The following is an 11902-nucleotide window of genomic DNA, read 5'->3' as shown; positions in this document are numbered from 1 at the left end:
CTGTCTCCATACAGAGTAAACGGAAAAGGGTAAAAAAAGGGGTAATCTCTCTGTCTTCCTTCCCCTCCTCTCCAATCTCCATGCTTCCTCGCTGGCGAGCATGGCCACATCTTGCTTTCTTAGCCTCATCGACTCTCTCTCCAACCCTTTCTCCCAGCTTCCCCGAAGTTTGCACCATCTAGTGCATGGAAGGGTAATAAGAGGAGAAATGAGAGAGCTTCAATGTAAACTGTGACATGTAAGATTTGGATATCAAAATGCTTGAACTACTGCAAGCCAACCGAGACATACAATTCAGTCCAAGTTTAAATAGTTAATTTTCAACGTATGTAACATAGAAGCTCTTAAAAGATGGGTCACAGTGAGATTACATGCGAGTTATGTAGCAACCACATAAACTTGTGTTCCCAATTCCCATTACCCTCTCCTGAAGTCATTACGTGTCCACTCCTCCCTCTCCCCTCCCTGGTTGCTACCTTGAGACCCCTCTCGGAACCTCGCATATATATCCCTTTTGTATAAGTCCCAGGTTCTCCGCACCAAAACCAGCAAGACAAGAGCCCCAAAAACCGTCGCCGCTGTGATAATGAGGAAGGAGAAGTTATAGCAACGCACCCCCATGCATGTTAATGACTCCTGCTTGGCCGCCTCTCCATCGTAGAAGTACCCGGCGACCATCACATTTAGTACATATGACCCGATTGGGCTAGCCATTGGTAAAATATTGTAGAGAGTAGAGTAGTACTTGAGACCGAACACCTCTGATAAGATAGCAAAGAACAATGGTACCTCTGCTCCGAAGCACAGGCCGATGATCACCGAAGCAATGTACAGGGAGCCGGGGACACCGAAGGCGATGAGGAGGTGGCCGGCACAGGAGAGGAGCAGGACTATGGTAAGCACCAAAGGGCGGGGTAACTTATACTTTTCGAGAAGGATATCGGAAATGAACCCGGCGGCCACCCTCCCCCCAAAGTTCCATATGCTGATGAGGGAGACAAAGGTGCTGATGGTCTGAGATGAGTAGCCTAATGACTCCCCAATCTGACCCATGTTATCGATCGCAGTTAGAGTGCCACCAACTCCACAAATCATCGCAATGAAGAGTACTACCATGTCTATACTCACTAAGGCTTGCAGAATGGAGTGGTCCTCTCCCCTCTCAGGAGCCCTGAAGACGTTAATGATATAAGACAGTGTCCTCTTCATAGATATGGTGGATGGGGCGGCGGTGGGCGGCGGCGGTGGCTGGGGCATCGTCCGAGCGTCTACCGCTACGGTAAGCAGTGGGGAATTTTGGAGCAATTGTTCCCTTGGTTTGAAGATTTTGAGCTCTTCTCTGATGACGACTGCGAGGGGGAGGACAAGGAGGAGCACCACGACGGCAGCGTTGATGCGATACGCGTTGCAGGTGAAGGCGACTCTTTTCTGGACGACGATCATGACCATGAGGTAGGCGGCGAGGGCGATGGAGATGTAGAGGAAGTAGTAGAAGGGCTTGGTTGTCTCACCTGGCTGGTGCGCCGTCTTCAGGATCCGGATGGTGCAGAGGAATATGACGGTTATGGTGGCCGGGAGCCATGCAATGAGAAGCACCAGGGATCTGGAGTCATCGCCATAGATTGCGAGGTAGAGCTGCGCGAAGATGGCTCCGCTAAGGCCGGCGAAGCCCTTAAGGAGGCCGAGCACGACGCCGCGGCTCCCCGGGAAGTTCTTGAGGCAGGTGACTACCACGCCGGTGTTGCTGAAGGTTTGCGAGTTGGCACCTATACAAATATAAAGGCACATCTCCCAGACGCGGGGGCGAGCGAGGCGGCCGGTGATGGCAAGGTAGATCATGAGGTAGCCGAAGAGGTTCATGACAGAGCCGAAGGCGAGAACAGCCCAAGGAGGGGCGACCTCGTAGATGAGACCGGAGAGAATGCCCACGCTGGCGCCGAGGTCCTTGAAGAAGGAGACGGTGTTGAGCGTCCGCTGGTCGTAGCCGAGGGCGGACCTGATGTCCTTGGAGTAGATGGCGAAGACGAAAAGGGAGCCGGAGGTCGCGTTGATGAGGAAAGATGCAAACACTGTGAACCAACGGCCTTGGACAACCTGGATGGCCCGGCTCAATGGGTTGAACGCCATTGTTTCTCCCCCAAAAGCACACAAAGAAGGACGATTGGGAGCTGATGGTATGGAGAAGGGCCTCGATAGCTCACTCGGCTGGCTTCTTGGATTCCTTCTGCTCCTGGCACCCTGAAATGTGCCAAAAGAAAAAAGGGTAATTGACTTTCCCATCCCTCTAAAGACTCCACTATAACAAAAAGTCCTTGTTAATTAAATCTAAAACAACCGGTCCAGAAACTTTCCAAACTGTAATTTCCGGTCCCTGAGCCCCTTTTATTTTGAAATAAGATACCGAAAATGCCCCTTCCCTCATAATCTCCCATCCTTCCGAAGAAGAAGAATTTCAGAGACTTTCCAAACTGTAATCTCCCAGCCGCGGCTGCTGCCGACCGCGGCCTGCCCCCTCCTGCGGCCGCCGCCGGCCCGGCTCGCCTCCTCCCAAGCCCCCTCCCGCGGCCGCGCCGCCGGGAATGCCTCCGCCCCTGCCCCCATGGTGGGAAGGTGCCGAAGAAGAGGAAGAAGGGCGCTGTCCCACGTCCTGCGGCTGTCGCCGGCCACGGCCCGCCCTCCTCCAGCGTCCGCCGTGGCCCAGCCCCTTTCCGGCGCCGCCGGCCTCGCGGGAAGAGAAGAAAGAAGAAGAAGGGAAGAAGAGAAGAAAAAAAAGAAAAAGAAAAGAAAAAGTTTGAACTGGGGTCGACTCCTGCTCTGCTGGGGTCGACTTGTGAAAATCTTGGGTCGACTCGCTCACTTCTACAACAATTTTCTAAGAACACTTAACTGTGTGCACAGTCCTGTTAACTGTGTTCGCAGACAACTTAACTGTGTGCCGCCAGCTCGCGGAAGGAGAAAAAAGAAGAAAGAAGAAGAAGGGAAGAAGAGAAGAAAAAAAAAGAAAAAAAAAGAAAAAAAGGAAAAAATAAAAATAAAGTTAAATAAGCTTGGAACAATTAAATAAGTTTGGAACACACTTAATCTAACATGACACACGGTTAAATAAGCTTGGAACATATTTAAATCATCCCGGAACACACTTATTCTACCCCAGAACACAGTTATTTCGACTGTGCACACAGTTAAGTGTTATTAGAAAATTATTGTAGACTTATGCTGAGCTGGGGTCGACCCCTAAAGAGCTGGGGTCGACCCCTGAAGAGCTGGGGTCGACCCCTAAAGAGCTGGAGTCGACCCCTGAAATCAGGCAAAAAACAGCTCTTTGGAAAGCCTGAGAGAGTCGACTCCAGGTGAGCAGGGGTCGACCCCAGGTCTGTGAACACAGTTAAGTTGTCTGTAAACACAGTTAACTTGTCTAGGAATACAGTTAAGTTGTCTGTGAACACAGTTAAGTTGTCTAGGAACACAGTTGTTTAGGAACACAGTTAAGTTGTTTGGGAACACAGTTAACTTGTTTGGGAACACAGTTAAGTTATCTAGGAACACAGTTAATTTGTCTAGGAACACAGTTAACTTGTCTAGGAACACAGTTAAATTGTTTAGGAACACAGTTAACTTGTCTAGGAACACAGTTAAGTTGTCTGTGAACACAGTTAACTTGTTTAGGAACACAGTTATCTAAGAATACAGTTAAGTTGTTTGGGAACACAGTTAACTTGTCTAGGAACACAGTTAATTTGTCTAGGAACACAGTTGTCTAGGAACACAGTTAAGTTGTTTGGGAACACAGTTAACTTGTCTCGGAACACAGTTGTCTAGGAACACAGTTAAGTTGTCTGTGAACACAGTTAAGTTGTTTAGGAACACAGTTATCTAAGAATACAGTTAAGTTGTTTGGGAACACAGTTAACTTGTCTAGGAACACAGTTAATTTGTCTAGGAACACAGTTGTCTAGGAACACAATTAAGTTGTTTGGGGAACACAGTTAACTTGTCTGGGAACAGTTAAGTTGTCTAGGAACACAGTTAACTTGTCTGGGAACACAGTTAAGTTGTCTAGGAACACAGTTAACTTGTCTAGGAACACAGTTGTTTAGGAACACAGTTAAATTGTTTGGGAACACAGTTAACTTGTCTAGGAACACAGGTGTCTAGGAACACAGTTAAGTTGTCTGTGAACACAGTTAAGTTGTTTAGGAACACAGTTATCTAAGAATACAGTTAAGTTGTTTGGGAACACAATTAACTTGTCTAGGAATATAGTTAATTTGTCTAGGAACACAGTTGTCTAGGAACACAGTTAAGTTGTTTGGGAACACAGTTAACTTGTCTGGGAACACAGTTAAGTTGTCTAGGAACACAGTTAACTTGTCTGGGAACACAGTTAAGTTGTCTGGGAACACAGTTAACTTGTCTAGGAACACAGTTGTTTAGGAACACAGTTAAATTGTTTGGGAACACAGTTAACTTGTCTAGGAACACAGTTGTCTAGGAACACAGTTAAGTTGTCTGTGAACACAGTTAAGTTGTTTAGGAACACAGTTATCTAAGAATACAGTTAAGTTGTTTGGGAACACAGTTAACTTGTCTAGGAACACAGTTAATTTGTCTAGGAACACAGTTGTCTAGGAACACAGTTAAGTTGTTTGGGAACACAGTTAACTTGTCTGGGAACACAGTTAAGTTGTCTAGGAACACAGTTAACTTGTCTGGGAACACAGTTACGTTGTCTAGGAACACAGTTAACTTGTCTAGGAACACAGTTGTTTAGGAACACAGTTAAATTGTTTGGGAACACAGTTAACTTGTCTAGGAACACAGTTGTCTAGGAACACAGTTAAGTTGTCTGTGAACACAGTTAAGTTGTTTAGGAACACAGTTATCTAAGAATACAGTTAAGTTGTTTGGGAACACAATTAACTTGTCTAGGAACATAGTTAATTTGTCTAGGAACACAGTTGTCTAGGAACACAGTTAAGTTGTTTGGGAACACAGTTAACTTGTCTGGGAACACAGTTAAGTTGTCTAGGAACACAGTTAACTTGTCTAGGAACACAGTTGTTTAGGAACACAGTTAAATTGTTTGGAAACACAGTTAACTTGTCTAGGAACACAGTTGTCTAGGAACACAGTTAAGTTGTCTGTGAACACAGTTAAGTTGTTTAGGAACACAGTTATCTAAGAATACAGTTAAGTTGTTTGGGAACACAGTTAACTTGTCTAGGAACACAGTTAATTTGTCTAGGAACACAGTTGTCTAGGAACACAGTTAAGTTGTTTGGGAACACAGTTAACTTGTCTGGGAACACAGTTAAGTTGTCTAGGAACACAGTTAACTTATCTGGGAACACAGTTAAGTTGTTTAGGAACACAGTTAACTTGTCTAGGAACACAGTTGTTTAGGAACACAGTTAAATTGTTTGGGAACACAGTTAACTTGTCTAGGAACACAGTTAAGTTGTCTGTGAACACAGTTAAGTTGTTTAGGAACACTGTTATCTAAGAATACAGTTAAGTTGTTTGGGAACACACTTAACTTGTCTAGGAACACAGTTAATTTGTCTAGGAACACAGTTGTCTAGGAACACAGTTAAGTTGTTTGGGAACACAGTTAACTTGTTTCGGAACCACAGTTAAGTTGTCTAGGAAAGCCTGAGAGTCGACTACAGGTGAGCAGGGGTCGACTCGTGCTGTTAAGGGGGTCGACTCCAGGTCTGTGAACACAGTTAAGTTGTCTGTGAACACAGTTAACTTGTCTAGGAACACAGTTAATTTTATTTTTATTTTTATTTTATTTTCTTTTCTTCTTTTTCTTTCATTTTCTTTTTTTTCTTTTCTTTTTCTTTTTTTTTCTTCTCTTCTTCCCTTCTCCTTCTTTCTTCTTCCTTCTCCTCTCGCGAGGCCGGCAGCTACGGAAGGGGGTCGGACGGTGGCGGCCGCAGGATGGGGCCACCGGGGGGGGGGGCAGCGGCTCCTCTTCTTTGGCACCTCCCCACCGTGGGGGCGGAGGTAATTCCGGCGGCGCGGAAGGGGGCAGCGGGTGCGGGAGGGGGCGGGCTGTGGCCGGCGGCAGGCGCGGGAGGGGGTGGGCCGTGGTCGGCGGCAGGCGCGGGAGGGGGTGGGCCATGGCCGGCGGCTGCCTTTTTCTTCTCCTTCTTCGGTGGGAATGGAAGAGGCGGGGGCATTTTTGTCCCATAAAGCAATGTTAAAATATATATGGACCGGTTGTTAAACAACCGGTCAACAGGGATTTAATGTTAAAGTTCGGTCAATAAATGGACCGCTGAGCAAGTTCCCCAAGAAAAAAAAGCAAAACTGATCAGTGAGTTACCTATTTTAATAATTTTTCCGAGTCAATAGCATAGCAATGTTCTAGTTTTACGGGTCATATCAAATTATAACAATAAATATAGTAATGTACAAATTCTGAATATTAGACTCTTACCGCAATAAATGGATCGCCATAGTGTATGGGCCATGGCAATGAATTTAGTAACGTTTTGACTGTAGCAATCATCACAATAGGACAAGCTATGACAGGCCATGATTTTAGTAACGTATCTAAATTGTATTAAATAAAAAAATCATTAATACTACTAAACTAATATGGAAATCCATGGTATCGTAGAAGAGGGTTGCATCTTTTCCACGAAAGAATGGCTCACCTTCTCTCGCACTAATACACAGCTAAATTGCACAATGACCGCTTTGAGATCTATGTTGCTGGGTGAACAAAAGAGATCGAACTGCTTTTAAATCTATGCGGGATGCAATCCCATGATAGGTATTGTAGAAGGTGATCAAATTATTCTTTCGCACAAAAGATACAATCCAAATCTACTTAATATATATTTATTAAATAAAAAATAATGGTTTAACTAAATTAATACAATATTAATGATATTATTAATTGACTTATATTAATGAAAAAAGAATTATTAGTATCATACCTACTAATATTTCGGTCGATATTTTTTAAAATGTTAAATACATTTTTAATATCCTAATTTTACTTAGAAGTGAAAGAACGACCACTAATGACTATGCTACATTACATTTAAATATCCATATATGCAATACTTTTTTATTTCTTATTCCATAGGTTTGATCCTCATTATATATAGGTTGGATTATTTCTTATTAATTTATAATAATATATTATTTTATTATATCGATAGATATACATATATTATTAGAATTTTGTATAGTATATCATAATATTGATCAAAAAATTATGTTAGAAAATAATAAAACTCTATTTACACAATCTCTCAATAGTCTAGTTTGTAGTAAAGAGCAAGCACCATGTAGTGCAAGTTTGCTAGGATTGGAGCTAATGAGAAACATGTAACTTTGATTGAGTAGAGTTTGACTGCTAAGCCATGTTGTAGGAACTCAGGTCCGAATAGGTGGAATTCAGTCATAGTATGAATAAAGCAGACCAAGTGCTAAGGCTTGGCTGCTAAAAGACCAAGGCAGGTCTTCAGAGATCCTGAAGACTAGAAGACTATTTCAAAGGCCGAATATAATAGACAATCTATACAAGCCATGCCGAAATAAGCCGAAAGCTGATAAGGCATAATTGTCGGTCTAATAACTACAGAATAATTATGCTTGTGCACGTGCGCAATGGAAATATGGTTGGCATTAGTTACCAAAACCATCAAAAGTGGAGACTAGGCATGAGAAACCATTGTTAGAATGAATTATTACAGTACATAAGAAGTGGAGATTAGGCATGAGAAACAATTATTAGAATGGACTGTTACAGTATCTGAGGATAATTATTATGTACGAGTATAAGTAATGAAATTGTACTCTATATTAAGATTCTTCTACCCTTCAATAATCAATCAATTCAATTCATTTATCTTATCTTTATCTTTACTTTTTATCCTAAAAATAGGCATAACTTAGTTTTTCTATCGTAGCTCTTCACAACATCTCTTACTGTAGTTCAGCGCTATACCTCTTGTCGTAACTCTATGCTACACCTTTTATCGTAGTTTGCACTGCATCATTACCATAACATTGCATTACAACCTTTCCACCATAGCTTTGTGCTATATTCCTATCCAGATCTATATCCTTCGGACAGTGGAGTAATGGTAAAAGTCATTAAAGATCAAGGTAGGTATTTATCCCCGTATTACTTTCTATCTTTCTTTCGAATCATTATCCTTTCGCTGATCCAACATCAGCAGCATGCCTATGTATGCATTTTCCAACGCTGCTAGAATTATTATTAAGATGATTATTAAATTCTAAAATGATAAATTTATTAAGAAGGTCGATAAAAGTATTTCCAATTCAAGATTAAGACGGAGAAGAAAACAGAGGACAAGAGTATTAAAAAAACGATTAACAGAAAAAAAACCAGAGCTCGTAGCAATCAAGCAGACGGGGAAAAAGACAAAAAACAATAGCTTATGGTTGGACAGAATGCATCGAGAGATCCTAGAAAGCATGCGTAAAGAAGAGGAGTTAATTACAGAACTAATTTTCAATACTTAAAATGATTCCAGTAAAGGATTAGTCAAACCTTCCATTATAGTTATCTCCCATGTAAACTCTAATTGCAACAGAGGTAAGCAATTGTTTGTGAGGTGAATGCCATGTGCTTGGGTGGAAAGCAAATCCTATAAACAAAGGCTTCTGGATGCTAGCTAATCCCAAATATTCAGATCAAGTTACTCATGCATTTGACTTAGAATTACTGAGGCTCTGTTTGGAAAATTTAGTAGAATGGGGCTGAATTTTTCATTGGATTTTTGGAGCAAGTAGCCTATTTGAGAATACCTCTCCAGCCTAAAAATTTTGTAAAAAAAAAAAATTCATAAATTTTTTTTTTTCTATAAGCCAACAGGCTTACAATTAGAATTTAGGCTAAAATTAGAATGGATCATTAGAAGAATGAAGATTGGACAGACCAATGCGCCCGATCTCTATAAGAAATTTATTTAACTTTTGCTAGATTTTTTTAACAGACCCTAAAGAAAAAAAAAATACTGATTGGGTTACATCAAGAGAAAAAAAGTATGGATCGATGTGATCTCCTGTACGGTTGTCTAGGAAGGCAAAAGAAAGTAATGCAAGCGAACCTGATGGTATACCATTTTGACGGAGACAAAAATATGCATATTAATGGCATTCATCAGAGTTATTAAAAATTAATGGTAACGTCGGGAAGATTTGATCACCTCGGAGACTCAAACTCACACCTTTTGGTTTTACATAACTAAAGAAAAAGTACTGCTAGCGCTCCAAAACAAAGATAAGAAATACTGCCGCTTTGAGCAATTATCTATTTATCTTGCTTCTCTCCCTTGAAGCGGTGAAGATTTGAGCAAAACTAAGAACCAAACACAACCAAATTATGGAGTCTTTGTCATATGGCATCAATGATGATCCCAAGAATCACTTATCGAAGATTTTGCATATGTTCACAACTTGGTGAATATTGAAGAGCAAGCTTGCCAATGGGTTATAATATGATTCATTGCTTCATTTCAAACGGTTTAGATTGCATATAATTGCTGCCACAATTTCTAGAGAAGATCTGGATATGGATACATGGAGACAGCACTGCTATAACAGGGAAGGAGCCCCATCTCTCACTTTACAAGCATAGGCTAGTGCTCCAAATTAAGTTCATCCTATCAAAACACGGTCATGAAAGCCTAGGCTTATGCAGCCTTACCATTTTCTCTCTTCTTTTCCTTTCTTCGTTTTACTTCAAGTCCCATTTGCCCTCTCCTCAGGCGTATAAGGAATCATCTCGTTCTTTCTCCAAATTAAGTTCATCCTATCAAAACACGGTCATGAAAGCCTAGGCTTATGCAGCCTTACCATTTTCTCTCTTCTTTTCCTTTCTTCGTTTTACTTCAAGTCCCATTTGCCCTCTCCTCAGGCGTATAAGGAATCATCTCGTTCTTTCTCTCTTCTCCGTGGGTGCGACCCTGTGACTCCTCCCTATACTTCTCATGCATATCACCTTTGTAGAAATCCCAAGTTCTCCACACCAAAACCAGCATGACAAGAGCTCCGAGTACTGTCACCGCCGCGATAATGAGGAAGGAAAGCTTGAAGCACTGCACTCCGGTGCACGTTAACGACTTCACGGAGGAACCAGAGAGCTTCGCATACTGCTTCGCCGCCTCTCTATCATACAATTTCCCGGCGACCTTCACGTTCAGCACATACGTCCCGATCGGCGTGGCAAGAGGCACGAAGTTGAACAGCGTGGAGTAGTACTTGAGACCGAACACTTCTGATATGATTGCGAAGAGCAGCGGCACCTGTGCTCCTAAGCTGAAGCCGATGATCACCGACGCAACGTAGAGCGAGCCCGGGATTCCGAAGGCGATGAGGAGGTGGCCGGCGCCGGCGAGGAGGAGGACTGCTGCGAGCAACACAGGGCGAGGCAATTTGTACTTGGCGAGGAAGATATCAGAGGCGAACCCGGCCGCCACCCTCCCAGCGTAGTTCCATATGCTGATGAGGGAGACGAAGGTGCTGATGCTCCGAGCAGGGTAGCCCAACGACTGGCCGATCTGGCCCATGTTGTCGATCGCCGCCAGGGTGCCACCGACGCCGGAAATGGTGGAGAGGAAGAGGATCAGCATGTCCGTGCTCACAACGGCTTGGAGGATGGAGTAGTCCTTCCCCCTGTCAGGGGCCTTGAAGATGCGGATGACATGAGAGAGGGGTGAGCTCTTTTTGATAGGTGATGCGGTGGCTGGGGTTGGTTTCGGCTCGGGCGGTGGCGGTTGGGGGACCGTCGGCGTCTCGATGGCTACGGACAGAGGTGGGGGGTCTTGGAGAGATTGCTTCTTTTTCCTGAAGATCTTGAACTCTTCTTTGGTAACGACGGCGAGGGGGAGGAAGAGGAGGAGAAGGACGATGGCGGCGCTGACGCTGTACGCGGAGTGGGAGAAAGTGAACCTTTTTTGGACTACGATCATGACCATGAGGAAGGTGGCGAGGAAGAGGGAAACGTAGAGGAAGCAATAGAACGGCTTGCTGCTCTCGCCAGGCTGGCGCGTCGACTTGAAGATCCGAATGGTGGAGATGAAGACGAGGGGGATGGCGGCGGGGAGCCATGCGATGAGGAGGACGAGGGACCTGGAGTCGCCGCCGTAGAAGGCGAGGTAGAGCTGGGTGACGATGGCACCGCTGAGGCCAACATAGCCCTTGAGGAGGCCGATCACGACGCCGCGGCTTGCCGGGAAGTTCTTGACGCAGGTGACGACGGCGCCCGTGTTGGTGAAGGCCTGCGCGTTGCCGCCGAGGCATAAGTAGAGGCACATCTGCCAAACGTGGGGGCGGGCGATGCGGCCGGTGATTGCGAGGTAGATCATGAGGTAGCTGAAGAGGTTAATGCCGGCGCTGAGGGCGAGGACGACCCAGGGTGGGGTGACCTCATAGATGAGGCCGGAGATGATGCCGACGCTGGCGCCGAGGTCTTTGAAGAAGGCCAGGGTGTTGAGCGTCTGCTGGTCGTAGCCGAGGGCGGTCTTGATGTCGTTGGAGTAGATGCCGAAGATGTAGATGCCGCCGGAGGCCGCCATGACGAGGAACGACGCGAAGACGGTGAACCACCGGCCCCGGACCACCTGGACGGCGAGGGCAGAGAGCTCAGCCACCTTCATCTTTTTCTCTCTATTGCTATCTCTCGATCTCTTCCCCTCTCACTCACTCAGCACAAACACACAGAAAGTTACAGATGGAGTGATGTAAGAGAGGAACTGCCACTATATATGAATTTTAGAGGTCATGGGTTAGTAGAAGAAAGGAACGAATTTAGTGGTTGCTCAGCGGTTGCGCTTTTTTTTTGGGTAATTAATCACCGGTACATTTATTGACCGGTCTCTAATGTTTAATCCATGTTGACAGCCATATT

General features: G+C 44.4%; 2 protein-coding genes across 4 annotated transcripts; both read right to left on the bottom strand.

Moving 5' to 3' along the window:
* Positions 1–293: 293 nt before the first annotated feature.
* LOC103722299 (protein NUCLEAR FUSION DEFECTIVE 4-like) lies at positions 294–2416 on the bottom strand. Its single transcript, XM_008812801.4, has one exon. It carries the CDS (start codon positions 2278–2280, stop codon positions 418–420), a length of 1863 nt encoding a protein of 620 aa, XP_008811023.2. The 5' UTR covers positions 2281–2416; the 3' UTR covers positions 294–417.
* Positions 2417–9458: 7042 nt separating this feature from the next.
* Positions 9459–11700, bottom strand: LOC120113377. 3 transcript variants are annotated; one of them, XR_005515290.1, is made up of 2 exons: positions 9794–11700; positions 9459–9644 (listed from the first exon to the last, which is right to left on the bottom strand). XR_005515290.1 is itself a non-coding variant. In XM_039134539.1 (2 exons), exons 1-2 carry the CDS (start codon positions 11649–11651, stop codon positions 9736–9738), a joined length of 1767 nt encoding a protein of 588 aa, XP_038990467.1. In that variant the 5' UTR covers positions 11652–11700; the 3' UTR covers positions 9459–9735. The 3 variants fall into 3 exon arrangements, 2 of the variants coding, with proteins under 2 accessions (XP_038990467.1, XP_038990466.1); XM_039134539.1 differs by having other exon boundaries at positions 9459–9770; positions 9920–11700; XM_039134538.1 differs by having other exon boundaries at positions 9459–9777; positions 9927–11700.
* Between the last annotated feature and the right edge of the window lie 202 nt (positions 11701–11902).

Source organism: Phoenix dactylifera, chromosome 16, assembly GCF_009389715.1.
Source record: "Phoenix dactylifera cultivar Barhee BC4 chromosome 16, palm_55x_up_171113_PBpolish2nd_filt_p, whole genome shotgun sequence".
NCBI classification, from domain to species: domain Eukaryota; kingdom Viridiplantae; phylum Streptophyta; class Magnoliopsida; order Arecales; family Arecaceae; genus Phoenix; species Phoenix dactylifera.
Note: the sequence above shows the minus strand (reverse complement) of the source record. Positions and strands in the feature narration are given on the sequence as shown.